The sequence below is a fragment of the Antechinus flavipes genome, chromosome 3 (genome assembly GCF_016432865.1).
Source record: "Antechinus flavipes isolate AdamAnt ecotype Samford, QLD, Australia chromosome 3, AdamAnt_v2, whole genome shotgun sequence".
NCBI lineage: Eukaryota > Metazoa > Chordata > Mammalia > Dasyuromorphia > Dasyuridae > Antechinus > Antechinus flavipes.
In genome coordinates this window covers 619,389,675-619,414,734 of record NC_067400.1, presented here as the reverse complement: position 1 = coordinate 619,414,734, position 25,060 = coordinate 619,389,675, and the positions used below count along the sequence as shown (strand labels likewise).

The 25,060-nt window shown below is 57.6% G+C and overlaps 3 protein-coding genes and 1 long non-coding RNA gene across 5 annotated transcripts; 1 reads left to right on the top strand and 3 right to left on the bottom strand.

Moving 5' to 3' along the window:
- Positions 1 to 864: 864 nt before the first annotated feature.
- LOC127556421 (interferon-inducible GTPase 5-like) lies at positions 865 to 12,905 on the bottom strand. Its single transcript, XM_051989564.1, has 3 exons — positions 12,782 to 12,905; positions 5,587 to 6,226; positions 865 to 1,572 (listed from the first exon to the last, which is right to left on the bottom strand). Exons 2-3 carry the CDS (start codon positions 6,182 to 6,184, stop codon positions 956 to 958), a joined length of 1,215 nt encoding a protein of 404 aa, XP_051845524.1. The 5' UTR covers positions 6,185 to 6,226; positions 12,782 to 12,905; the 3' UTR covers positions 865 to 955.
- Positions 12,906 to 13,630: 725 nt separating this feature from the next.
- LOC127556417 (interferon-inducible GTPase 5-like) lies at positions 13,631 to 18,142 on the bottom strand. 2 transcript variants are annotated; one of them, XM_051989560.1, is made up of 2 exons: positions 18,049 to 18,142; positions 13,631 to 15,246 (listed from the first exon to the last, which is right to left on the bottom strand). In XM_051989560.1, exon 2 carries the CDS (start codon positions 15,154 to 15,156, stop codon positions 13,759 to 13,761), a length of 1,398 nt encoding a protein of 465 aa, XP_051845520.1. In that variant the 5' UTR covers positions 15,157 to 15,246; positions 18,049 to 18,142; the 3' UTR covers positions 13,631 to 13,758. The 2 variants fall into 2 exon arrangements, with proteins under 2 accessions (XP_051845520.1, XP_051845521.1); XM_051989561.1 differs by lacking the exon at positions 18,049 to 18,142 and adding an exon at positions 15,367 to 15,476.
- Positions 18,143 to 18,243: 101 nt separating this feature from the next.
- On the top strand, positions 18,244 to 20,261 carry LOC127556420 (uncharacterized). The gene is made up of 2 exons (XR_007952458.1): positions 18,244 to 19,111; positions 19,328 to 20,261. It is a non-coding gene; the product is annotated as an uncharacterized LOC127556420 (long non-coding RNA).
- Positions 19,997 to 24,793, bottom strand: LOC127556419 (uncharacterized). Its single transcript, XM_051989562.1, has 7 exons — positions 24,677 to 24,793; positions 23,260 to 23,370; positions 22,930 to 23,043; positions 22,325 to 22,450; positions 21,328 to 21,495; positions 20,814 to 20,954; positions 19,997 to 20,412 (listed from the first exon to the last, which is right to left on the bottom strand). Exons 1-7 carry the CDS (start codon positions 24,720 to 24,722, stop codon positions 20,186 to 20,188), a joined length of 933 nt encoding a protein of 310 aa, XP_051845522.1. The 5' UTR covers positions 24,723 to 24,793; the 3' UTR covers positions 19,997 to 20,185.
- Positions 24,794 to 25,060: the final 267 nt, after the last annotated feature.

Here is a 25,060-nt window from a genome sequence, read left to right as displayed (position 1 = left end):
GCCCCCTAAAAAAGGGCACCCAGAAAAGGTGCACCATCCAGGGTCTTTCAGTACAGACGAGCCACTGGTTGGGGGGCAGGTGGAGGCTTGGGCTACATGGCGGGGGCGGGCTGTTACAACTGGGAAAACCTGGGGAATTGTATGAGAGAGAGAGAGACACAGAGACAGAGGAAAGAGAGACAGGGAGAGAAAGAGACAGAGACAAGAGACAGAGAGAGAGACAAGAGACAAAGAGACAGAGATAGACCAAGAGACAAAGAAAGAGATGGAGAAAGAGACAGAGACACAGAGAGACAAAGATGGAGAAAGACAGAGACACAGACAGAGACAGCGGTAAACAGACAAGAGACAAAGAGACAGACACAGACAGAGAGTCTAAAGCCGGTGAGTGCCCCCGTGGGAGGTCCCAAGCAGGGGTGCAATGATGCTTTGCCAGGAGGGCTCACTCAGGGAAGGGTTGGGCTCCCACTCCCTCTTGGGACCCCTTGCTCTACGAGGGCGAACCCCAGGGTGGAGACGACTGAAGGAGAGAGCGTGGGCCCCGGCCTTTGGCAGCCAAGAACAACAGAGCGATGTCTCCCCGGGAGACCCTGGGGCGGGGGACAGTCCCCGGGGCAGGAAGGCCCAGGATTCGAGCCTTGTTCCCGGCCCCCGAGCTCCACGTGCCCCTGAGACCGTGTAAGGGAGGCAGGGAGCCCCCGGCCCGGGGAAAGCTTGCTCAGAAAGAGAAGCCGGGTTACTGTCTCCCCCCGGGCTCGGGGCCCTCCGAGCGCTGTTGCCCAAGGTCCCGTCCGCAGCCGGGGATGAATGTTTGCTGGCCGGGGCAGCCGCCGGGCGCCAGGACACAAAGAACCACACAGCGGCTTTCTGGAGGTGAGAGTTTCTTGGTCCTCCCGACCCGCCCGGCCCACTCCCACTTGGCCGCAGGGCGGGGGGTTCCCGGCCGCCGCCCGGCTCACTGGCCCGTGGGCAAGGCCTGGCTCAGGGTTTTCTTGGCCTCCGCCGTGGCCTTGTCCAGGTAGGCGCGGAGCATCTGGTACACGGTGGCGAAGGAGAAGCTGCAGGACGACAGCACGCCCAGCACGGGCAGGGATGCCAGCTCCTGCGCGAAGGTGGCCGTGGTGCTCCCGCAGGCGCGGCCCAGGAAGTCGATCACCTGCCGCGGGCTGGCCTCGCACAGCGGCCCGCACACCCGGCTCTGCATGGCCTGCAGGGAGCCGCCCGTGCGCTGGGCCAGCCGCTGCAGGCCGCCCGCCTCCAGCCCCAGGCCGCGGCGGTAGCCGGACAGGGCCCGCACCAGCAGCCCCAGGTCGCAGGCCACCTCGGGCACCCCGGGCACCGGCAGCGGGTTCACGGTGCAGGCCACGGTGGCCACGAGCCAGATGTGCTGGAGCATGGAGCCCGCCTTCTTCTCCAGGACGGCGTTGGACACGTTGGGCAGGGCCAGCAGGAAGGCGTGGCGCTTGGAGCTCTCCAGGTCCCTCACTATGACCTCGCTGAGCAGCTGGAAGTCGAACTTGTCCAGCTCGAACGTGGACAGCAGGAAGACCTTGGGCTTGGTGACCCCCTCCGCTGAGGAAGACAAGGGTCCCCGCGTCTGCCCGGGCCCCGGCTCCTGGGCGCCCCCGGCCGCCTCCTGGAGGCTCAGCCCGGGGGCCCCTCGGCCGGAGCTCGGGCAAAGCCCCCCCCTCCCCGTCCTGGGGGGCCTCCCAGGATGCTCTGGGCCGGGGGCTGCTCTCTCACCGCACCCCGATTTGAGAGTCAGGAGTCCTCAAATTCTGGGGGACAGAATCAGAGTCCCGGCGGGAACTTCGGGGAGGGGAGGTATCCAAGGTAACCCATTCCTGAGTGGGGCCTCCATCCACCTCCCAAGACGGGACACTCACTACCTGCTTTCCTTCTCTGAATCACTAAATCCTGGAGCAGGAGGGATTGGGAGGCCCCTGACTGTGCACAAACCCAGAATCGGAAAGGAGCGATCACCTGGCTTGGATACCTCCCACGGTGGGGAACTCACCCCCTGACCAGACATCTACATCTGGAGAGCTATTATCAGGATCCTGGATCTAAAAGTGGAAAACACTCCGAGGCAACGACCCCCTCCTGTGGCTGAGAAGGAAACTGACCAGCAGAACGTGTGTGATTTAGTCACGTGGTGGAGCAGGACTAGAACCCAGGACCTCCAACTTGGAATCCGGCCTCCTCCCCCCCAGCATGAAGCTGAAATCCACCTCTCCGCCCTTCGGCTCCCCGTTCTGCCTCAGGTGCAGACAGAACCATCGCTCCACTCTGTAAGCTAGGGTCCCGAGTTCAAATTCAGCCCCGTGCCCTCGGTAACTGAGTGCTTCCTCGTCCCGGACGGCCCACAAACCTCTGCCCAGTGGAGCTGTCTCCGGAGGGCTGAGAACGCCCTGAAAGCTGGGCCTCCATCCCACCTGCCGTGTTCCGAGAGCACCTTGTCCATAATTGAAGACGTGCACAGAACAGAACCCGCTCTCCCGCTCCCACCTGCCCCGTGAAACCCCCTAAGGCTGAGCATGAAGGGGGAGCTAACCACTGGTCTCTCCAGAGGAAGTTTCTACACAGGAAGCCCCTGCGCTGATGAAATCCCAGGTCTGAACCACTTCCAGACAATAAAAAATAAAAATAAAAAACCAGCGCTCTTTAGCAAGTTGTTGTTTCCCCTTCCTGTCAAGGCTTCTGATCAGAGCTGTACCTAAGGTGGAGTGAAGGGGGCTTTTTCCAAATTATTGCCCCTTCCTGTCAAGGCTTCTGATCAGAGCTGTACCTAAGGTGGAGTGAAGGGGGCTTTTTCCAAATTATTGCCCCTTCCTGTCAAGGCTTCTGATCAGAGCTGCAACTAAGGCAGGGAGAAGGGGCTTTTTCCGGGGCACTTAAACGTAAAGGGTACAAAGCCTTGGCAAGTGGGGGGCAGCTTCTATAGCAATCGTTGGCTGAAATACAGCTTAGTGCGGGATTTGCTGACCCGAAACATGAAGGAACAGAGATACGGGACTCAGCGATCACTAAGTAAAAAAACACCACCAGAAAGAAAGCTGAGGACAGAAAGCTGGCTGCGACGGACCCATTTCTGTATCCCGGATGACGTGACCACATCTGAAGGATCTCAGAAGATTCTGAGAAATGGGAAGGGCTTTTCTCAAGAAGAGGTTATGCAAGTCTTACGCAAGGACATCTATTATTTTTTTTTCTTTTTTTGGCTGAGGCAACTGGGGTTGTGACTTTCCCAGGGTCACCCAGGACATCTACTTTCTAGTAAACTGCAGCAGGACAATTGTCAACTTTTTTCCCAGGAAGAAAAAAAAGTTCTCCCCCAACTAAGGATTCCAACTGAGGCCAGAAATTGGCAAGTGAGAGAAACTCCCACAATTCCCGTGGCCCTACCTGCCCCCGAGCAGCCGGTGCTGGCCACAGGTCGGCCACAAGAGGCCGCTAGCGAGCAAAGCATCTTGTCACTGGTACCCTGCTCCATGTGTTGCCTAGCTACAGGAGCACATATTGGTGCCCTGGGAAGAGCGGGTCTCGGCCACACTCGTATTGTCTGCGTGTGCCCCTTCACAAGTGCATCTTCTCCCTCCCCCTCCCCCGACTGCGGATGCAACTTGTGGGAGCCTGATCCGGGTCCGTGGGGACTTTCCTTACCATGTGACCTCATCAAATGACTTTGCTTTGGACCCGTGGCCTCGCCGGCTGCTTTTACAAAGTAAACACACCTGTGGGGGCTCGTGGAACACATACCCCTCCGTGGGAGACACAATGCGCAAACCCAGGCCACTTCCTAGTGGTACAAGGAAGCATTTTCGACTAATCAGAGCGCCCTGGAAAATTTCCCACTCCCGGCCCATCTCCAAGATGGGAATAATAGCAGCACCTTCGTCCCAGGGTTGGCATATGAATAAAATGATTTTTTTTCCTGAGGCAATTGGAGTTAAGTGACTTGCCCAGGGTCACACAGCTAGGACGTGCTAAGTGCTTGGGACCAGATTTGAACTCAGGTGCTCCTGACTCCGGGGCTGGTGCTCTACCCACTGCACCACCTAGCTGTCCCCAAATATTTCTAAAACGTGTTGTGAGTCTTGCTTTAAGCAGCATGTCAATGTTGGCTGTTTTACGTAAGATCTCAAGAAATGAGATCTCTTGCCCTGTGGAGACCTGTTTCTCTATCTGTACAATGAGGAGACCAGTCCCTTCCAGCTTCAAAGGGATGAACCCATGATCCTTTGAAGACTTTTTTTCCTTTCCCTCACCTGTAGCTGAGTCAGTGAATGGAAGACATAAAGAGTGGACTCAACACAGAGATGTATCCTGTCGAGATCTTCAAAAGTGAAAGGGGCTCCCTTCAGGAAAGCTAGATGACTCAGTGGATAGAGCACCAGCCCTGAAGTCAAGGGGAGCCGAGTTCAAATATCAGACACTTAACACTTCCCAGCTCTGTGACCCTGGGCAAGTCACTTAACCCCAATTGCCCCAGCAAAAAGAGAAAAAAAGTAAGTGAGTGAGTGCAAGTAGTGAGCTCCCTATCACCGTGAGTCTTCAAGCAGAGGCTAGATCATCATTTGTTTTTCTGGGAGTACAGGAGTAAAGGTTTCCATCGGGGGTCCCTTTGGGGCTTTTTAGTTCAATGTCCTTTTTTTCCAGATGAGGAAATTGAGTTCCAGAGAAAAAGAATGACCTGCCTAAGCTGAGGGCAGGGAGAAGTGCTGTTCATGTATGAACCAAGCTAATAGCCCCCTGGGGAGCTCCAGGTTTGAGATTTCCTATTCTGGGACACTGAGGATACCCACATCCTTCCTGGGGAGACTCCGAGACCTTAAAGCTGAGCGTTTGTCACTGAGGTTGCAGGACTTCCTGTTCAGACCCTTTGGGGACCCATTTGATATTAGGATATGAAGGTAGTGAGTTCCCTGTCTCTAGAGGTTCCAGGTGCGGGTTACATGCCCATCTGTCACTGAATCTGCAGGGAGGTTTCTACCGGGTCCGCCTCAGTCCTGAGTGCTTGTGGGCTCCCCTGGCTCTATGAGTGACCACGGAAGGCAAAGGTTGGGGAGCTGCCCCTCCCAGCTTTGGGATCATGATCTTGGGGCCCTCACGTCGCTCTCCGGCTCCCGGGCCTCTCAAGTGTTCCCGGGTCCTCACGCGCCCCCGGGCTCTCACTTTCCTTCCCGCGTCCCCGGCCCTCACTTTCCTCCCCGAGTCTCTGGCCCCTCACGCGCCTCCGCCCCCTACATCGCTCCCCGCGCCCTCGGGCCCTCACGTTCCTCCCCGCGGCCCCGGCCCCTCACGCGCCCCCGGGCTCTCACTTTCCTCCCCACGTCTCCGGCCCCTCACGCGCCCCCGGGCTCTCACTTTCCTCCCCGCGTCCCCGGCCCTCACTTTCCTCCCCACGTCTCCGGCCCCTCACGCGCCCCCGGATTCTCACGTTCCTCCCCACGTCTCCGGCCCCTCACGCGCCCCCCGGATTCTCACGTTCCTCCCCACGTCTCCGGCCCCTCACGCGCCTCCCCCCCCTACATCGCTCCCCGCGTCCCCGGCCCTCACGTTCCTCCCCGCGCCCCCGGGCCTCACCTTGCAGGTAGGAACGGCAGTTTTCCCGGATGTCCATGAGCACGCCTTCCTCAGAGAAGGTGCTGGGTCGGCGCTGGCGGGAGGCGGCCACGTCCACGTCCACCTTGGAGCGGACCAGGTAGCAGGGCTTGTCCCGGGCCTGGAGGGCGCGCGCGAGCCGCGCGTGGCCGGGGCTGAAGCGCTCCGCGCTGAGCAGGATGAAGAGATCGTAGCGGCCCATCAGGACCTTCTCCAGGTACTGCTCGGCTGGCAGGGAGGACGTCCCCAAGTCGGGCAGCTCCCAGACGATGACGTTGGGGTACTTGGGGTGCGGGTACGGCGTCGGGGCCGACGTGGTCTCGGCCAGCCCGGTCTGCGCCGAGCCCTGGTCCTCGTCGCCCAGGCCCCGCAGCGAGTTGACGAAGGTGGACCTGCCCGAGCCCGCCCCGCCCGTGACGGCGATGTCCAGCCGCACGTTCTCCAGGGACTGGAGGGTGGAGCGCAGCTTGGTGGAGGTGGCGGACAGGCTGTCTCCCTGGAAGACCTCTCCGATGGACGCCATCTTCTCCGGGCTCAGAGTCAGGGTGGTCTTAGACTCCTGGGTCTTCGGGGCAGCCATCGAGGGGAAAGATGGAGGTGTCAACGTGGGGAGGATGGTGACCTTCGGGGCAAGGAGGGGGCGGCCGTCAGCGCCTCCCTGCTGGGAGGGGCTCCCGGAAAGCCTCCTCCCCCCTCCGGGTCTGCAGCGGGCAGAGGCCCAGCGAGGGCCCGCTCCGACCCCGTGTTCCAGGTTCCCCTTGTGCAGTTCCCTTACGCTTATACCCCATGTTCTAAGTCCCTGCTCAGGTCTATACCCCATGTTCTAAGTCCCATCTCCACTCATCTCTTCTAGATTCCCCTTGTGCTTACATCCCATGTTCTAAGTCCCTGCTCAGGTCCACATCCCATGTTCAAGATCCCCGTATTGGTCTGCACCCCATGTTCTAGGTTCCCTCTTGAGCCTATATCATATGTTCTAGATTCCCACTTAGATCTACATCCCATGTTCTAGGTTTCCCCTCCCCACTCTGATATTCCATATTCTAGGTCCCCCCAATCTGACATTATTCTAAGGCCCCTCCAACTCAACATTCCCCATCCTCTGTCCTTTGCAGCTCTAACACGATAGACTGGGACAACCTCCAATCTCCGGCTTCTAAATCCTGACTCATGGTTTCCTGTCCTAATGTGCGCCTGAGTGGTGCAGGACCTCTAACCCGCCTAGGGCGGACTCTGGGGCTCCACGTTCTCACCCTGGGCCTTACGTCCACTCTGACCTAGGGGGACCCCCCCCACCGGCACCGAGTCCTTCCCTGGGCCAGGCCCCTTATCTGACCAGCACTCCCACACTGTGCCGGGCGCCCGGGCCCCGAACGAGGCCATAAACACATTCTCATCCATTCATTCCCCGGCCCTGCAAGGTCCCAAGTCGGGGAGAGGGTGGGAACCCGAGGGAGGCCACACTCCGGGCTGGGCGGCCGCTCCCTCCTCACCCTGAAGGGTATTTTTCCCTGGCTCGCTCTCTTCAGCCCACTTGGCTCTGTAACAAACTGCACACATCCCCTCCTCATCCCTACCTGTCCCCCCCCAGCCGAGTTCTGTCACTCACCTCCTGGGAGCCCCGTCAGGCTGCTGAGCCCCCCCCAAAGGCCCCCACGCCATACTAACCACCGCTCCTTGCATTGAATTGGGTCGGAAAACCCAGACCTGCCAGCAGGGAGTCTCCAGCCTGGAGCTTTGCTTTCAAGGTTACAAAATAATCCCAGTGATCTTCCTACTAGTGCTGTAATGTGGACGCTGTCGTCCCATCTTACAGATGAAGACATTAAGGCTTTGAGACCAGTGATTTACCCAAGGTCATTCCTCCTTGGGTCACCCTGGACCCTGAGGCCAAAAGTCTTTCCTCTCCTTATCAGCATCCTTCCCACCAAAGCAATGACAGTAATAAGGGTTTCCATTTCCGTGGAGTTATCCCGGCCATGACCTCATGAGCGCCTCACATAGTTCTGAGATGTATGTAGGGCCATTGTTGGCTCCATTTTGTAGATGGGAAAGTGGAGGCTTGGGGAACGATCTGGGCACCCAGTGAGGCAGGGGATCTGAGACGTCCTCCGGGGGTGAGGGGAGCCGAGGGGAGCAGAGAAGAAAATGGGAAGACTCTCTGGAGAAGGGGAGAGGGACTTTCTCTGGAGTGAGCCCATGAGGGTGGTCCTAGGGCAGAGGGGAGGGGGAGGTGCTGGGAGCCGCTGTGGAATCACCTCCTCATCCCCTCCCCACAACAAACTCCCCCCATCCTTTCAAAACAAAGCACCCTTCCCGGCACGCACCGCTCCCCCACCGTCACCTGGGAACCAGCCACCCTCGAGAAAAACCTTCCTGTCCTCAGTGTCGCTTCTCAGCACCCACCGTCTGGCTTCTCTAGCGCTCTGGACAAGAGGGATTCGCTCTCCCGGGTCTCTGCCTCTGCCTCTGTCTGTGTGTTTCTCTATCTCTCCATCTCTCTCCCTCCCTCCCTTTCTCCCTCTTCATCTGTCTCTTTCTCTGTGTGGTTTTTTTCTGTCAGTCTCTTTTTCTGTCTGTGTCCCTCTGAAAGGAAGAAAGGGAGGGAGGGAGGGCGGGAAGGAGGATAGGGTGGGAGGGAGGGAGGGAGCAGGGACTTAGAACATGGGATGTAAGCACAAGGGAGGGAGGAGGGTAGGAGAGAAGGAAGGAAGGAGGGATGGAAAGAAGGGAGTAAGGAAGGAAAGAGATGGGAGGGAGAGGAGGAGGGAGAGGAGAGGGAGGGGGAAGGAAGGAGGGAGGAAGGAAGGAAGGGAAGAGAGGGAGAGAAGGAGGGAGAGGGGAGAGAGGGGGAGGTTAAGGAGGGAGGAAGGAAGGCAGGAAGGAAAGAAGGGAGGAAGGAAGGAAAGGGATGGAAGGGAGAGAAGGAGGGAGGGGGAGGGAAAGCAGGGAGATGTGTTCTTGAGGGGCTGGGCTCCAAGCTGAGAGCGAAGGAGTCCAGAGAAACTAAGAGCTAGTTCCCAGAGCCTCCCAGGCCCGGGGGCCACCAGTGCCGAGGGGAGGAGAGATGGGCTGTTGGGTTCTCTATTCTACAGCACGCGGCACAAAGAGGGGCCAAAGACCGGAGAGGTAGAAGGGCCCAGCACAGGAAAGGCTCCAAAAGCCCAACAGAGATTTTCTATTTGATCCCAGAAGTAATAGGGAGCTGCTGGTATTTACTGAATGGAGGTGGGAGGTGGGTGGGAAAAGGAAAACCTACTATCCTATCTTCATCAAAACTTCCTCAGTAACTAGATCTTGAGTGTTGCTCCCCTGGCTCAAGAAACTGCTGTGGCTCCCAGCTCCCTCTGAAATAAGATCCAAACTCCTCTATTGGGGCTTTTAAAGTATTTCATAATCTAGTCTGTCTTTCCAGGGTTATTTTATATACTCCCTCTCAAGCAACTGATTTGGCTCCTCTTATACATCCTGTATTCTTGATGCATAATAAGGACTTAAAAACAGTTGAACTGAAGTGGAGTGAATTGAATTATTGAAAAATAGTAATAATAGATGTCCCTTACTACCTTGAGATGTGATTCCACCCCGGTAGGGACTGTCTCCACCAGTACAGATGGTAACCCCCTCTATTTTATTTTATTTTTTGTGGAGGCAGTTGGGGTTAAGTGACTTGCCCAGGGTCACAGTCAGGAAGTGTTAAGTGTCTGAGGTCAGATTTGAACCCAGGTCCTCCTGATTTCCACAGCTGGTGCTCCATCCACTGCATCCCCTGGCTGCCCCCAACCCCCTCCATTTCACGGGATGATTTTCACGCTGTGGCAAATCTGGTAATGAGCCTCCGGAAGCTCGTAGAGGCTGATCCTCAGGGGCCGGAGTCTCTTATTCCCAGGCACATCCCAGCTGGCTGAAAACGGAGCGGGGGTTCTGCTAAAAAGGCCTTAGAAGGAATACTTAGGGTGAAGGCATGTGAGGAAATACTCAGTAGAGGAAACAATGCATCTACTGACATCTACCTCGTTACTACGCCAGAGCATGACTGTGTCCCACGTACAGAGGCTGCCTCTGTACCTTGCACAGAAGACTGGCCTCGGGCTTAGAAAGCTCTGGCCTTGGACTTGGATTTGGAAAGCTCCAGCCTCAGGCTTAGAAAGCTCCGGCCTTGGACTTGGACTTGGAAAGCTCCGGCCTCAGGCTTAGAAAGCTCCGGCCTTGCGTCCCTCGGGTCCATCCTGGCTGTCAGTAAAGGAGAGTTTGCTTAATGGGGCAGCTAGCTGCCGTGTGGGTAGCTCTGTCGGGAGGACCTGGATTCAGATCTGGTTTCAGAGGCTTAGTAGCCGTGTGATGGGAAAGTCATTTAACTGTCTTAGTTTCATCTGCAAAATAAGCTGGAAAAAGGAAGGACGGACCACGTCAGCCTCTGCCCAAGAAACTCCCAATGGGGTGGGAGGGAGCGGACACCCTGGAGATGACTGAAGCGCCATGAGGGGAAGGATCTGAGGCAGTGTCTGAGCTAAGTCAGGGTGGAATCCATCACAACAACTCATTGGCTCACAGGGTGAGCAGTACTGGGCGACCCTGGACAAACGGCCTCGGGTAATTCTCTCCTGAAGAATGGTGCAAATCACTTCGGGCAGACAGCTTTCCCATACTGGGAGTTCCTACCCGGGTGAGCTCAGATTGTGTTCAAAATGATGCTCTCTGGGGGCAGAGCTCTCCTTGTGTGGGGGGCTCTTCCATGGAGGCAAAACAGCTCCGGAAACCTGCTCAGGTTTGAGACGTGTATGGAACACAGGGCTCAAATCCGATCCCAAGGCAAGTTCGCCCTTGGCTGCTGCCACATTGCCCATTACTCTAATAATCTGCCCTTGGATTCTAATAGTGAGAGTGTGGAGTCGCATCCCCGCAGGGAGTCCCAGGTGTGAATGCGCTTGAGCGAGGCCCTGAGTGTGAGAAGGATCCCCCACCTCTGTCACGGGCGGGGGTTTCCTGGCCCATCCTGCCACACACATCCCAGCCCCCAGCAAGCCCCCCTTCTCCAGAGAGCATCAGAGACGTGACTGGGGAGAAAGACTCCTGGGAACCAGGGCAGGCGAACTGGCCGGAAAACAAGCCGGGCCTTCCCCCACCTTCTCCCTCCCCCAGCTCACTCCCTTCAGTTGCCTGAAGCACTAATGCTTCCTGCGGGCTGGAGCCCTGCCTGCCTGAGACTGGGAGCCCTGCTTCTGGCCAACCCTGTCAAGGACCTAGGCCCGAGTGGCCTGAAGCACCTAGATCCCAGTGCTCCTGGGGCCGTCCCGGGAGAGACGGGATCTTACAAGAGCTCAGAGCCCCGAGTCCCCGTCTTGGGCAAGTTCCCTGACGCCTTTTTTCAGTAACGGTTTCTTCTGTAAAATAAAGGGATCGGCCTAAATGGCCCCTAAGGTCTCTTCCAACTCGGATGGAAGGAAGTTTGGTCCAGATTTGGCTGCTCTGGATCCTAGGGCACCTTTCCTGCCTCCAAATTTCACAAGCTGTGCTTAATCTTGAACAATTATTTTTCCGTCCCTTGCTGAGCTGGTTTCCTCGGTAAAATAGGGATAGTAATGCATGTACTACCAGGAGACAGTGGGAAAGGGTAAATTTGTTGTCAGTGGTCCTGGGTTCAAATCTTCTGCTTGCCATCTGAACTGACCAGACAAACCACTTCCCCCTGTCTCAGTTTCCTCATCTGTAAGTGAGCAAATATGACTAGATGGCCTTGAAGGTCCCTTCCAGCTGTAGCTCTAGGATCCCATGGCCCTCTCCATGTGATCGATCCTCCCTCTGAGCCTCAGTTTCCTTATCTGTAAAGTGAGGTTTCTAAACAAACTAGCTCTAAATGGATCCCATAAAGCTGTGAAGCTGGAAGACTCTTAAGTCCTCATTCCCTGTCCTCCCCCTCCACTCTGCTTTCTCTTCTGAGCCTCCTCATCTCTGTTTCCTTCGGTTGAGAGGCCCTGGCTTCCTGGCTGGTCCTCTGCTCTCCTCACGTCTGCTTCCTGCAAGTTCCAGCTAAAAGATATATATATATATATAATTTAACATATACTTTAACATATTTAACATGGATGGGACCGCTTGCCATCTGGAGGGGGGAGGGGAGGAGGGGAAAAGTTGGAACAGAAGGTTTTGCAAAGGTCAATGCTGAAAAATTACCCGTGCATGTGTTTTGTCAATAAAACGCTATAATAATTAAAAAAGAAGTTCCAGCTAAAATCTCCCTCTGTCCAGGAAATCTTTTGTGAGCCCTCCCAGTACCAGCATTTTGTTTCCAGTTTCTCTAACTCGTCTCTAACTCGATCGTAGCTGGGTTTGTGCTGCTCTCCCTCAGACCGTAAGCTCCTTGACAGGAGACATTGTCTTTTGCCTTCCTCTGTATGGCTGACACACAGTCGGTCCTTATTGCTTATTGACTGTTGGCGCTCTTCTCCGAGTCCTCAACAAGAGGACAAGTAGTGAGTCTCCCCCGGCTTAACAGAGTGGGGGCCCCAGGAGGCTGAAGTGAGAGAGATGCTTTAACACAGGTACTCTCACTCTCTCTCACACTTTCCCTTTCTCTGTCGCTCTATGTGTCTGTTTCTTTGTATCTGTCTCTTATTTGTCTGTTTCTGTCTCTTTCTGTGTCTCTGTCTCTCCCTGTTTCTGTTTCTTTGTCTCTGTTTCTTTGTCTCTTATCTCTGTCTCTTTTTCTCCCACACACACCCCCCAAAAAAGAGCAGTAAAAGCCGGGCCAAAAGCTCATTCTGTGTTCACTCAGCCAACCAAGTAACCATCACAAAGTCACAATAATCACCAGCCTAAATTACCCTCCCAATCATCCTCAAGAACTTCCTACCTGGCCCAAATCCCAGCCCAGGCCACAGACCCCTCACTACTCAGTCACTCAGAAAGCCTTCCGACCACCGTTACACAGATTCATGCGCCTTCCCCCCCCCCCCAAAAAAAAAATCCTTCCCCAGAGTTGCCCTTTGCAGAGATGGAGCATGAAAGGGGCCGGGGCTGAGCCACACTGGACTGGGGCCAGTTGGGGGGAGTTTAGGGAGTTTTTAGGGGCTGAAACTCCTCTGAAACTTCCCGCTGGAAGGGTATAGAAGGGGGTGGGGGCAGGGAGTTGGGGGCCGGGGGCGATTCTGCCTCATCAGCCCCCTCCCTAACTCACATTTAGCAGGGCCTTCCTTTGACCCTGGCCCCTCTTGTGCTTCCTCTTCTAGTGCTGGAGCATCTTATCCCCACCGATTCTGTTGGCTTCTCGGCCAGACCTGTTGCTAGGGTCCATTGTATTGAGAAACGAACGCTGATTGGTTGGCTCCTCGGGGAGGGGGAGGGGGAATCTTCGAAGGAGGGGGCGGGGGTGTTGGCGTGGAGCCAGAGGATTGCCATCAAAGGTCCCTTAGGAATCCACAGAAGGAGAGATTTTGGGGGGTTGGGAGGTCGCCCCAAAGGGACGCCTTTTCTGCAGGTTCCCCAGTTCTAATTTCCCTCGTTTACACTTGCTTCCCGCCGGGAATCCCCGTCTCCCTAGTGGCCCCCTTCCCCGCAAGGACGCGTCTATGGGACAGAGAAAGTGAAACCAGCCCTTGAATGGGCTCTCCTCCCCCCCCCCCCGCTCCATCCCAACACCCCTCCCTCCCTTCCCCCCCCCGCTCCATCCCAACACCCCTCCCTCCCTTCCCCGCCCCCGCTCCATCCCGACACCCCTCTCCCCTTCTCTTCCCCCTCCCCCCCGCTCCATCCCAACACCCCTCCCTCTCTTCCCCCTCCCCCCCACTCCATCCCAACACCCCTCCCTCCCTTCCCCGCCCCCGCTCCATCCCTACACCCCTCTCCCCTTCCCTTCCCCCTCCCCCCCGCTCCATCCCAACACCCCTCCCTCTCTTCCCCCTCCCCCCCCCGCGCCATCCCAACACCTCTCCCTCTCTTCCCCCTCCCCCCCTCCATCCCAACACTCCCCCCTCCCTCCCTCCCGCGCCGGGCCCCGGCCGGTCTGGAAGCAGTCGGGAGCCTTCCATTGGTTTCTTCACATGAATTTTTTTTTGGTAGGGACAGGGGACAGGGGTGGGGGAATGGGAATGGGGGATGGTGGGGTGGAGTGGTCAGGAGGGGGGTTTTCTTTCTTTGGGGGAGAGGTGGCCGTTTTTATTTGTCTTCGACCCCATCCCGTTTTTTCCAGCTCTCCAGAATGTACTTGAGCAGCAGTCCAAGCTTCCGGCGGGCTGAGATTGGAGGATCCTCCCCGCCGCCCTCGCCTGCCCCCCTCTTCTCCAACCCGGGCCCGCTGGCGACGTCGAGGCGGGCGTCGGAGCCAGGGGAGGTGACCTCCTCTTCCAGGGCTTTGATCCGGACACGCTGGGCGTCCTCGGCCATCTCGTTAAGGCAGCCCTGTAGCATGGTGTAGACGGTCCCGAAGGAGATCCCCCCGGCCACCAGTGTCCCGAACACGGGGATGCCCTTCTCGAAGGCCCGGGCCACGCGCATGGCCCCGTCCGATGATTGGGCGTACATGCGCAGCACCGCCTCCGGCGAGACCTCGGTGGCCAGGGGCGAGCGGATCACGGAGCGCAGGTCGCCGGCCTGCTTGCCCACCTGCTCGGCCAGCCTGGCCAGGGAGTCGTCGTCCAGGCCGAAGCTGCGGTGGTAGCCCCGCAGGGAGCGGATCAGCAGGGCGTCGTCGTAGGCGGCCGCCAGCCCGGGCACGGGCAAGGCCTGGATGACCCCGGACACCAGCGCGGTCTTCAGCACCTGCTCCTGCAGGGCATCCTTCTTCTTCTGCAGGGCCTGGAGGGAGATGTCGGGCAGGGACAGCAGCCCGGCGTGGCGGCGGTGGGCCGGCAGCTCCCGCTCCCAGGTGGCCACCAGCAGAGGGAAGTCGTAGCGGGCCGGCGACAGGTTGGACACGAGGAAGATCCGGGGGTCCTGGACGCCGGCGGCTCGCAGGCGCTCCGCGCAGTGGTCTCGGATCTCCTGTAAGACAGCGCTCTCGCTGTAGCCCGAGGGGCGCTGGGTGCGAGAAGCCGCCAGGTCCTCATCCACCTTGGTGCGGATGAAGTAGAATTTCTTGCCCTGACGGAGGATCTCGGTCGCCAGCCGGGTCTCCACGGCCCCACAGCGGCGGGGTGAGACCAGGAGGAAGAAATTGTAGCGAGCAAAGTCTACCTGCTTCAGGTACTTGTCGGCTGGGCAGCCGGGTGAGCCGGCCCCTGGCAGGTCCCACAGCATGAGCTCAGGCAGCTGGGGGTGGGGGTAGGGGGTGGGCTGGGTTGTGGTCTCGATGACGCCAGTCCGAGCCGCGCCGGGATCCTCGGCCCCGATCCCTCGAAGGGCGTTGATCAAGGAAGACTTGCCGGCCCCGGACTCGCCGGTCACGCCCACATCGAGGCGGCTACTCTCAGCTGAGCCCAGAAGCTCCCGGAGGCGGGAGGCAGCCTTCGGGATATCCCCCAGCTCGAAGGCCGTCCGAAGAGCTTCGAGCTCTTCCTTAGCCATGAGGATGGTGCTCTCCTCCTCGGTCGGGGGGGCTTGTGACTTGGACGCCATTGCGCCCCTGGGGAGAGTGGGGGGGAGTGGGGGAGTCTCGATGCGTGTGCTCCTTGGGGTAGGGGGCAGGCCGCTCACACCACCTAGGCCCTGAGACGGGCGGGAGGGAGAGAGAGAGAGAGAGAGAGACGGGGAGGGGGGACGGAGACGCGGTTAGCGGAAAGGCGGCCGGCCCCAGCGGCCCAGCAAACGCCCCGTCCCCTCCCTTACCCAGGCTACGCTACGGGAGGTAGCCTCGGAAGCACCGGCGGATGGCGGGGTCTCTGACCCGGCGTCTCTGACCGGGCCCTTGGCCGGGCGGCCCGTCCCTGACGGATGGGCCTGAAACGGCTCCCAGCTCGGCCGCTCGCTTGCGGATCCTGTTCCCCTCTTCTCTCCTCGGGCTCTGCCTTCTCGTCCCCCTGCCCGGCCCCCAGACGCTCCCGTCTGCGTGAGGGTGCGGGACCTCCTTACATCTGGGGTTTCTGGAGGCCTTGCCCCATCCTCATTTCAGTCTCGCTGCCTACCATCTTTGCCGGGAAAGCAGGGATTCTTCTCCCAGTTTCCCGACAGGTAAAGAAAGCAATGGAGGGACTCTCAGAGCAAATCAGTGGGCAGCTGGCTCGGGAAGCAGTAGACATTAAGACTGGGGAAGGACTGGGAGAACCAGCTTCAGCCAGTCCCTACAGGGAAGGGAAACTGAGGCCACAGAAGATGAAGGATAGGAGATCTCACCACTCAGGTGGGATCTTTTAACTCCAGAACTATTGTCATTCCCACAGCCTTTCACATTTAGACCCACGAGGCAGTTTGGTCTGACCCCAACATGGCGCCAATGATAGGGCATGTGGATCCCAGCTTTTAATCCTCTCATACTCTAGACCTCAGTTTCCTTCTCTGTAAAATACTAGAGGTCAGACTAAAAGTCCCTTCCTGTCTGAGAGATCTCTGAGCCCATGGTTCTGACCCCCATTTCTCCCCTTTATTACCAAAGGGAGGGATGATTCCCTGAGATGGCCCACCCATTGGAATTCCCCATCCCATCTCTTCCTCTCTGGGTTCCCTTCCACTGGATCTCCCCATCCCATGTCTTCCTCTCTGGGTTCCCTTCCATTGGATCTCTGCATCCCATGTCTTCCTCTCTTTTTGAGTCCCCTTCCACTGGATCTCCCCCATCCCATGTCTTCCTCTCTGGGTCCCCTTCCACTGGATCTCCCCATCCCATGTCTTCCTCTCTGGGTTCCCTTCCATTGGATCTCTGCATCCCATGTCTTCCTCTCTGGGTCCCCTTCCACCGTATCTCCCCATCCCATGTCTTCCTCTCTGGGTTCCCTTCCATTGGATCTCCCCATCCCATGTCTTCCTCTCTGGGTTCCCTTCCATTGGATCTCCCCATCCCATGTCTTCCTCTCTGGGTTCCCTTCCATTGGATCTCTGCATCCCATGTCTTCCTCTCTGGGTCCCCTTCCACTGGATCTCCCCATCCCAGGTCTTCCTCTCTTTCTGGGTCCTCCTCCATTGGATCTCCCCATCCCATCTCTTCCTCTCTGGGTTCCTTTCCATTGGATCTCCCCACCCTATGTCTTCCTCTCTTCCTGGATCCCCTTCCATTTTGCCTTTGTTTCTATCTCAGGGTCCCCAGGAGATGGAAGACCAGGAAGTCTGAGATGAGAGGAGATATATAAGCAATAGAATGTGGGGAACTCCGACTATTTCTCCCCTGTAAGCATGGGGTCCAGGAGTGACAGTTTATCAGTCAGTCTCTCCAAAGAGACGGGGGAATTAGCTCTACGTCCCATTCCTTCCCCCAGTCTCATGGATGGCTCTGGAGTTTTTGTTTGTTTGTGTTTTTTTTTTTTTGGAGGTGGGGTTTGAGTATGATTGAGTATGGAAATGAAGGAAGGGGACCCCAACCACACCCTTCCAACACTTATAAGCTGTCTTCCCCTCCTCTGGTGCATGGGGGGCCCGGGATTGTCTAAGCAGCAAGCCACAGTCCATAAAAAGTCAACAGAATCACAGTCTCGCTTCTCTGCCCCTCTCCCACTCACCCCGACCCCTCCTCACTTGAGATACTTCAGGGGCTAAGGCTGGTTCCCTCCCACCCTGGCCTGGCCACGGCCCGGCCACCACCTCCCTCCGCCTCTCTCGACCTCGAAAAGTTCCGAGTGTTTGAATAAGCAGTCCGGAGGGCCCGTGGGACAAAGGGCCTTGGACTCCCACGTCTAGGATCTAGCCCTTCGTAGAGAGCTCCAGGTATTCAGGTGGGGACCTCATAGGAAACCCTTCTTCCCACACCCCAAACTTCTCTCCACGGGCTATCTGAATTGATAGAGGGGATTGGGCTCAAACTCCCCACACCGGGGATTTCTCTTTTCTGAGCAGGGTCTGGGGCATCGGAGCAACAGAGCTAACAGCTGGGGTCTGGAGAAGGAACTGTGGAGTGGGACTTGGCCACAGCCCCCCGATTTCTCCTGCCCTCGTTTCCACGAAGGGCCTAGCATCTCTGAGACAGCTAGCACAGGCAAGAGAGCTCAGCCCAGGCCCATATGGACTCTGCCTCAAACCCGACGGTCTCTCATCTCGAGAAACCGAGGGGCAGCCGTGCGGCTCCATCAAGACTAGACCGAGAAGCGGACTCTTTCCTCTTGGCCCTGACCAGACCTCTCCTCTCCCAAGTTTTCGGGGTCTGTTGGAGAACTTAATGAGGTTGAGCTCTTGCTACCTAACCCTGGGCTCCCTCCTCCCCTCCACCGTGTGATTGGCTCTGGGTGGCTGAGACTACGGGGATCCAAAGGGCAACCGGGAGAATTGGACCTAGCGTCTAAGTACCCGGGACTTCTCTTCCCTTCTTCCCTCGGAATTGCCCTTTCTCACCCACATTGGGTACCATTTCCCCCCAAATCAACTCACATTCACAGAGGAATTTCCCACACCCCTCAGACTCTCCCCGCCCACGGGGTCTCTCCCCGTTTGCCTGGACTCATACCCCGTTGCTAGGGGCCATTATAAGAGGGACTAGCGGCTGATTGGCTGGCCCCGCCCAGCCGGGTAACACCAGCAGGGACCCAGGCCAACAATGCCCACTGGGGTGACCTCATGAGTGGAGCCCGAGGGGGGAGGGGAAGGGAGAGATGGGTCCCCCCACTGACCAAATGATTGGCCCTTGATTCTTTCAGCAAACAGTTACTGAACTACCACTGAGCACAGGGTTCCATACAGGAAACTGAGGTAAATAAGACATGGTCTCTTTATGTTTAAGGAATTCACAGTCTAGGGAAACCCACGGCCTACTAGAGAGATGTCAGTCACATACATGAATGTCTCTCTCCTTGTCCTATTCACCTTTCTCTCTCCTCTCTACCTCTCCTCCCTTTCCCGTCTCTTTCTTTTTCTCTGTCTCTCTCTCTCTCTCTTCTCCCTTTTTCCTCTTCTTCTCCTTGTGTTTTTCTCTCTCTGGCTGTGTGTGTGTGTGTGTCTGTCTGTCTGTCTGTTTCTCTCATCATTTTCCTCTCTGCCTCTCCTAACAAAATTTGCCTGGGTGATCTTTGCCGTGTCCATTTCCTTCTTTAGTCCTGGTTTCCTCAATTGAATGGAAATGGCTGGAGTGAGACTGGAGGTTTAGAAGTGCTGAGAAATCCTTCTCCTGTTGTTTCTCTCTCTCTCTGGCTGTGTGTCTGTCTATCTGTCTCTGTCTCTGTCTCTGTTTCTCTCATCATTTTTCCCTCTCTTCCTTATCTAACAAAATTCGCTTGGGTGGTCTTTGCCGGGTCCATTTCCTTCTTTAGTCCTGTTTTTCTTAAATGAATGGAAATGGTTGGAGTGAGACTGAAGGTTTAGAAGTGCTGAGAAATTCTTCTCCCTGTAGTTTTTCTCTCTCTCTAGCTGTGTGTGTGTGTGTGTGTCTGTCTATCTCTCTGTCTCTGTCTCTCTCATCATTTTTCTCTCTCTGCACCTTCTAACAAAATTCGCCTGGGTGGTCTTTGCCGGGTCCATTTCCTTCTTTAGTCCTGGTTTTTTTAAATGAATAGAAATGGTTGGAGTGAGACTGAAGGTTTAGAAGTGCTGAGAAATTCTTCTCCCTGTAGTTTTTCTCTCTCTCTGGCTGTGTGTGTGTGTGTCTGTCTATCTGTCTGTCTCTGTCTCTCTCATCATTTTTCTCTCTCTGCACCTTCTAACAAAATTTGCCTAGGTGGTCTTTGCCGTGTTCGTTTCCTTCTTTAGTCCTTGGTTTTTTCAACTGAATGGAAAGGGTCGGAGCGAGACTGGAGGTTTAGAAGTACTGAGAAATTAAGGCATCCTCATTGGACAGATGAGGAAACAAGTCTAAAGAGATTAAGTCCAAGATCACAGAGCTAGGAAGTGAGATGGAGTAGGGAAACGACCTAGGATTTGAACCAAAGTCCCGACTCCCAAGCCCTCCCATGATTCTGTGCCTGTGTATGGTATATGCGACGCCTTGAGAAGTTCCAGGTGGAGAGCTGCTGCTGTTGGAGGTGCTCCAGGAGGATTTCCCGGAATGGGAGGTAAGGCGTCCTGTCTAGCCACGGAGCCCATCGGCCCATCAGCTCAGCCCAAGCCACTTTCAGGCAGCCTAGGACCAGTACCGGGTCCTGAATAAAACATGGGTTCAGTTTAGCCTAACAGCAATTCGAGGTTCCTGAACCCCAAGACTCCCCAGCTGCCTTCTCCTCCCAAGCAGCCCCAGGCCCCATCTCCTCAGTCTTCAAAGAGAATGTCAGGCTCAAAGGCTGCCCCTTGGGGACTAAAAATTCCCAGAGGAGCCGAGGACCCAGCGCAGGTGTGAAGGACGAGCCGAGCGGGAGAGGGAGGGAGAGAAGTTGAGAAGAGACATTGGCCGTTTGAGGAAACTGACCGATGTATAATTTATTGGCTGCTGTGCACGCCTCGGGGTTCTGAGATTTGGGGCGGGGTCCTCCGAGCTGGGGTTTGTCCCAGCAGGCTCTGAAGGATTCTAGACTCGAGGTGAGCCCCTGCTGTCAGAACAGGCGGCTGCTCCTAGCTGGGCTGGGGAGGGTGGTGGGAAGGCTTAGGCCAGCCAAGCGGCCATCCCCGCGGCCAGCAGGGCCGGGAGGAGAGCGCCTCCCCCAGGGCCAGCGGCTGCGTTGTGCCGGCACTTGGAGCCCAGCACGGCCCGCCGGGAGGAGCTGCAGTTGGGCTTCCCGACAAGCTGGTAGTCCAGACCCAGGGTGAGGTTCTCGGGCAGCTGGCAGAGGTCCTTCGAGCCGCACCCTCGGAAGAGGCTTCTCTGATTCCCTGGGGAGAGGATGGATTGGGGAGTTTGGAGCCCACCAGCCCGGGGGCAGAAAATGGCCCCTCCCGGAGCACCAGCCAGGACCTTCAGGTCTGATGCCGTCATTTTATTCATTTATTTCTTTGTCTGTTTTGCTGAGTCAACTGGGGTTAAGTGACTTGCCCAGGGTCCCTAGGATGCGTTAAGTGTCTGAGACCAGATTTGAACTCAGGTCCTCCCGACTTCAGGGCTGGGACTCTATCCCTTCATTTTAAAGATGGATGGGCAAAGGGGGAAGGGCTACTTGTCCAGAGACTGAGCAGCTCCCTCTTCCCTACGTCCAGTCCCAGGCCCTCCTGGCTGGGGGCCCCCAAACCCTCTTGCCTCTCCATCGTCTCTCCCTCCTTCCTCCCATGCCCGTTACCTCCGAGCTGAGCCACGTTCACGCTAACACAAGAAGTCTCTCCTCGAGAGCAGAGCATGTATGAGTTTTCATCACAGGAGGGCTCGTTTGGGGAGCAGACGGGACACAGGAAGTCACTGGCGGTACCCTTCGGCAGGGACTCTGGGGGGTACAGGAGAGGAACCCCTCAGAGAAGGCTCCCCGGAGTCTCGGAGGCCGGTCCCTGGCTTCCGTGCTCTCAGACACCCTACGCCCCACACACCCGCCCTTCAGGAGGTTGGTGCTAAGGGGCATCTGGTCCTGGGGAGCAGCACCGAAGGTGGGGGGCTGTCTCATGGGCCTGCCCTCCCAACCCCCCTGATCCCCCTTAACCGTTTCTCCTTCTCTCACTGCCCCCCGACCCCCCTGAGCCGTTTCTCCCTCTCTCACTGGCCCCCGACCCCCCTGAGCCGTTTCTCCCTCTCTCGCTGCCCCCTGACCCCCCTGAGCCGTTTCTCTCTCTCTCGCTGCCCCCGCCCTGCCCGGGCACACGTACCTGGCTGGGAGGGCTCACCGCAGTGGCCGCCGCTGCAGCAGGTGACATTCGCCCAGAAGCTCCAGCTGGGGCTGTAAGACAGGCTGTAAACCCCGGGCCGGCAGTCCCCCGGCGCCACGCAGGAGCCCTGCCTTCTGAAGACAGGCTTGTCCTTCCCCCGAAAGTCACCTTGGGGGGAGAGCGGGGGGAGGGGACGGAGCTCAGCCGGAGGCCAGCAGCTGGGACCTCCCCCGGGCTCCCTTCCTCCTCTCAGCCGCCAGTGGCCTTGGGGGGGAAGTGTCCCCCGGGACAGGAAGCGGGTGCCCGAACCCCTCCCCACCCCCCCCTCCCAGGGGCCCCGGCAATCCTTGTTCTTTCTCCCCTGTGCTTCCTTCCGCCATCCTTCCTCCCCACGTGCCTCCTGTCTCTGGGATCATAAGGACCTTAGGAGGCCTCCGGTCCAAATCCCCCTTCACACTGAGCCTGAGCCCCGGAGGGGGAGGGGGGCTCGGTTTGCACCCAGTGGCCCCGGGCTCACAGGCTGCCAAAGAGAGCCATCGCTAGACGCCTGACAAATTAAACAGAATCAGAATTCCAACTGGAGACTTGTGACTCGGCGTTCCTCCGTCTCTCCCCCATCCTGCTCTGCCTCTGCCTCCTTTTCCCTTCGGGCTTTCTCCTCCCCGTCCCCCCTACTATCTCCTCCCTGTCTCTCTGTCCCGTTCCCCTCCTGTCTCCCCCTGCTCTGCCTCTGTCTCTCAGCTCTCTCTGCGTCTCTGTCTCTGTCTCTCCGGGCTCTGGAAGGCGGCTGGGACTCTCTGCAGGCCACGGAGGGAGTCAGAGATCCCCTTGGGCTTCAGCGGGGGGGACACGAGGGAGGCTCCTCCCCGTCCCCGCACAGGCCTTTGCACCAACAGCAGTCCCGGCTCCAAGGACGGCCGGCCCAGGAGTTCTGCCCTGGCCAGGAAAGGGCGCTCGTGGGCCCCCAGGGAGCTCCGGGGCAACTCCGGCCACTCACCTTGGGCCTCCACCATGCTGAGGCAGGTGTCCTTCCCGGCAGGACAGAGGAAGCTGTGGCAGGGCCCAGAGTCTGGGCAGGAGAAACAGGTGGTGTTCTTGTGTTCCCCTGAGGTGGTGGTGGGTTCTGCGGAGAGAGCGAGGAGGGGGCTTAGAGGCAGGAGGGGGAGGGGGCAGGGCCTAAAAGTTCTCCAGAACTTCCTGTCACAGTCAGGTTCAGTCAGTGGCTGGGACTCCACCCCTCCCCTCGGGAGATTCCTCCTCCTCCTAGGGCCCCCGAAGTCCTCCCCCTGAGGCACTGTGGTCCTCCCCCTGGGGCACTGTGGTCCTCCTCCTGGGGCACTCTGGTCCTCCCCCTGAGGCACTCTGGTCCTCCCCCTGAGGCACTCTGGTCCTCCTCCTGAGGCACTGTGGTCCTCCCCCTGAGGCACTCTAGTCCTCCCCCTGAGGCACTCTGGTCCTCCCCCTGAGGCACTGTGGTCCTCCTCCTGGGGCACTCTGGTCCTCCCCCTGAGGCACTGTGATCCTCCCCCTGAGGCACTGTGGTCCTCCTCCTGGGGCACCCCGGTCCTCCCCCTTCCCTCCTCCCCTTGGAGCTGACCATACCTGAGCAGTTTCCTTGGCAACAGGAGACGTTGGTATGGGACATATTGTTCAGCTGGTGCACATAATCCCAGCAAGTCTGCTTATCCATGCAGAGGTTCTTCAAGAGTTCTTTGTCTGCGGGTGGAGCGGTGGGGGGACAGCATCAGGGGGTGCGATCAGAGGCCCCCCTCCCTCCCATTCCAAAACGCCGCCTCCCCCCCTGCCCCCGACCTCTCACCCGGCCCTTCCCCTTCCTGGCCATTCCCTCCCCGTCCCTAAATCCGGGGGCTGCTCCCAGGCCCCTCCCGTCCCTGCCCCCACCGGCCCCCCTCCCCAGGGCCTTCCCCGCACCGGAGCCGGAGTAGTTGAGAAGGCAGAAGCTCTGGTTCAGGGAGCACGTGATCTCGTGGCACTTTCCCGGGTCGGAGCAGGACAGGCATGTCGTCCGATTGGAGCTGGAAGCTGGAGAAGAGAGTCGTGGGAGACCGTGATGGGAGACACTGGCCCGCTCCCCTCCACCGCACAGGAGGGGGACGGGCCCAGAAACTGGCAGGGGCCGCCCGCTCCCCGTGGCCCGGGATCAGAGGCTCCCAGTGGTGACGCGGTCAGAGATGCATCCATCCGGGAGTTCTTAACGCGGGGCTCGTGGCGGGGAGAGAACTGCACCCTGAACATCTATCATTTCCTTCAAGTAGTAAAAAAAGGGGGATTTGAGAAGAGATTCCTAGACTTCCACAGACCGTCTAAGGAGCCCATGACAAAAAAAAGGGAGGAAGAATCCCGGATTACTCTTTGTGCCCCATTTTGCAGAGAAATGGGATAAATAAATAAGGAAGGAAGGAGGGAGGGAGAGAGGAAGGGAAGGAAGGAAGGAAAGAAGGAAGGAAAGGAAGGAAAGAAGGAAGGAAGGAAGGAAGGAAGGAAGGAAGGAAGGAAGGAAGGAAGGAAGGAAGGAAGGAAGGAAGGAAGGAAAGAAGGAAGGAAGGAAGGAGGGAGGGAGGGAGGGAGGGAGGGAGGGAGAAAGGAAAGGAAGGAGGAAAGGAGGGAGGAAAGGAAGGAGGAAGGAGGAGAAGGAAAAAGAGGGGAAGATGTAATAGGAAGGAAGGAAGGAAGGAAAGGAAAGAAAAAAAAGAAAAAAGGGAATGACTGGGTCAGTCATACACCAACAGGAAAATAGGATTTTAAGCTGGCCTGAACTTTAGAGGTCACCAAGGTCGTCATCCTCAGCTTACAGAGGAGCCGTAGAAGACCCAGAGATTTTTAAGCCATGACCCAAGTTGAGAGAGCAGTCGTTTGCTCCAGAACCCAGTTCTCTCGGTTGGAATCCAGTGCTATCATTCTGGGTCAAGACAGAGGGTAAATGGGAGTGGGGAGGCCAGCGGGAAGGCGTGTTGGGCAGAGGGAGCAGGGGCTGGGGTTCGGAAGGGGAGGAGAGGCCGGGGCGACCATGAGAGGGAGAATCTGAGGGTCACGGGAGAGAATCCACCCCCTCATTTTTGGAGGAGACCGAGTCCCAGAGAGCTCCCTCAGATCTGAGAGAATTCTTGAGATCACAGAAGATCAGCGCCGGAAAGACCCCTTAGAGATCATTGTGTCCAACATCCCATAAGAAACGGAGGCTCGGGGGAGCTCGGAGGGGCCCCCATCATATCTCAAGTCCAGGGTGGGGCTGGAACACGGACCCAGAGCTTCCAGGGAAGAGAAAGAGGGGAGCCACAACATAGAAGGGCAGGCAGACATCTCCCCCCGGAGAAACCCCTCTACTCACCTCCAGGGGCAACTAGGATACAGAGGAGCCCAAGGACCAAGATCATTGTGGCTAAGGACGGGAGGGCCCGGGAGGAAAGTCGGGACAGAGGGCATTGGGTCCTTTTATCCAGGTACCAGGGGCCGGGCGAGATAGAAAAGCAAACAGTGGAGCCGAGGCCGGCCACCACCCACACCCAGAACACAGTAACCCCTTAGATTCCAAAAGGATGCTGAAAAGGCTTTTCTCAGGCCCGCGCTCAAGACGGGGTCTGAGCCAGCCCAGGATCCGCAGGGAGCCTGACATGATTCCCTGCGTAAACCTGGCCACGGCCACTTCTTTCTCTCTCCTCAGTTTCCATAAGATCATAGACGCACAGCAGAAAGGGACCTTGGTGGACATGGA

What these genes read in the sequence shown, in the direction of transcription:
- LOC127556419 (XM_051989562.1), bottom strand. Translation starts at nt 24,722, where the DNA reads ATGATCTTGGTCCTTGGGCTCCTCTGTATCCTAGTTGCCCCTGGAG. An exon ending in TTGCCAAGGAAACTGCTCAG is followed by an intron (nt 22,451 to 22,929) that starts GTATGGTCAGCT and finishes CTCTCTCCGCAG; the next exon opens with AACCCACCACCACCTCAGGG. An exon ending in GAACGTGGCTCAGCTCGGAG is followed by an intron (nt 20,413 to 20,813) that starts GTAACGGGCATG and finishes TCCTCTCCCCAG; the next exon opens with GGAATCAGAGAAGCCTCTTC.
- LOC127556421 (XM_051989564.1), bottom strand. Translation starts at nt 6,184, where the DNA reads ATGGCTGCCCCGAAGACCCAGGAGTCTAAGACCACCCTGACTCTGAGC. An exon ending in CTGCCGTTCCTACCTGCAAG is followed by an intron (nt 1,573 to 5,586) that starts GTGAGGCCCGGG and finishes TGTCTTCCTCAG; the next exon opens with CGGAGGGGGTCACCAAGCCC.
- LOC127556417 (XM_051989560.1), bottom strand. Translation starts at nt 15,156, where the DNA reads ATGGCGTCCAAGTCACAAGCCCCCCCGACCGAGGAGGAGAGCACCATC.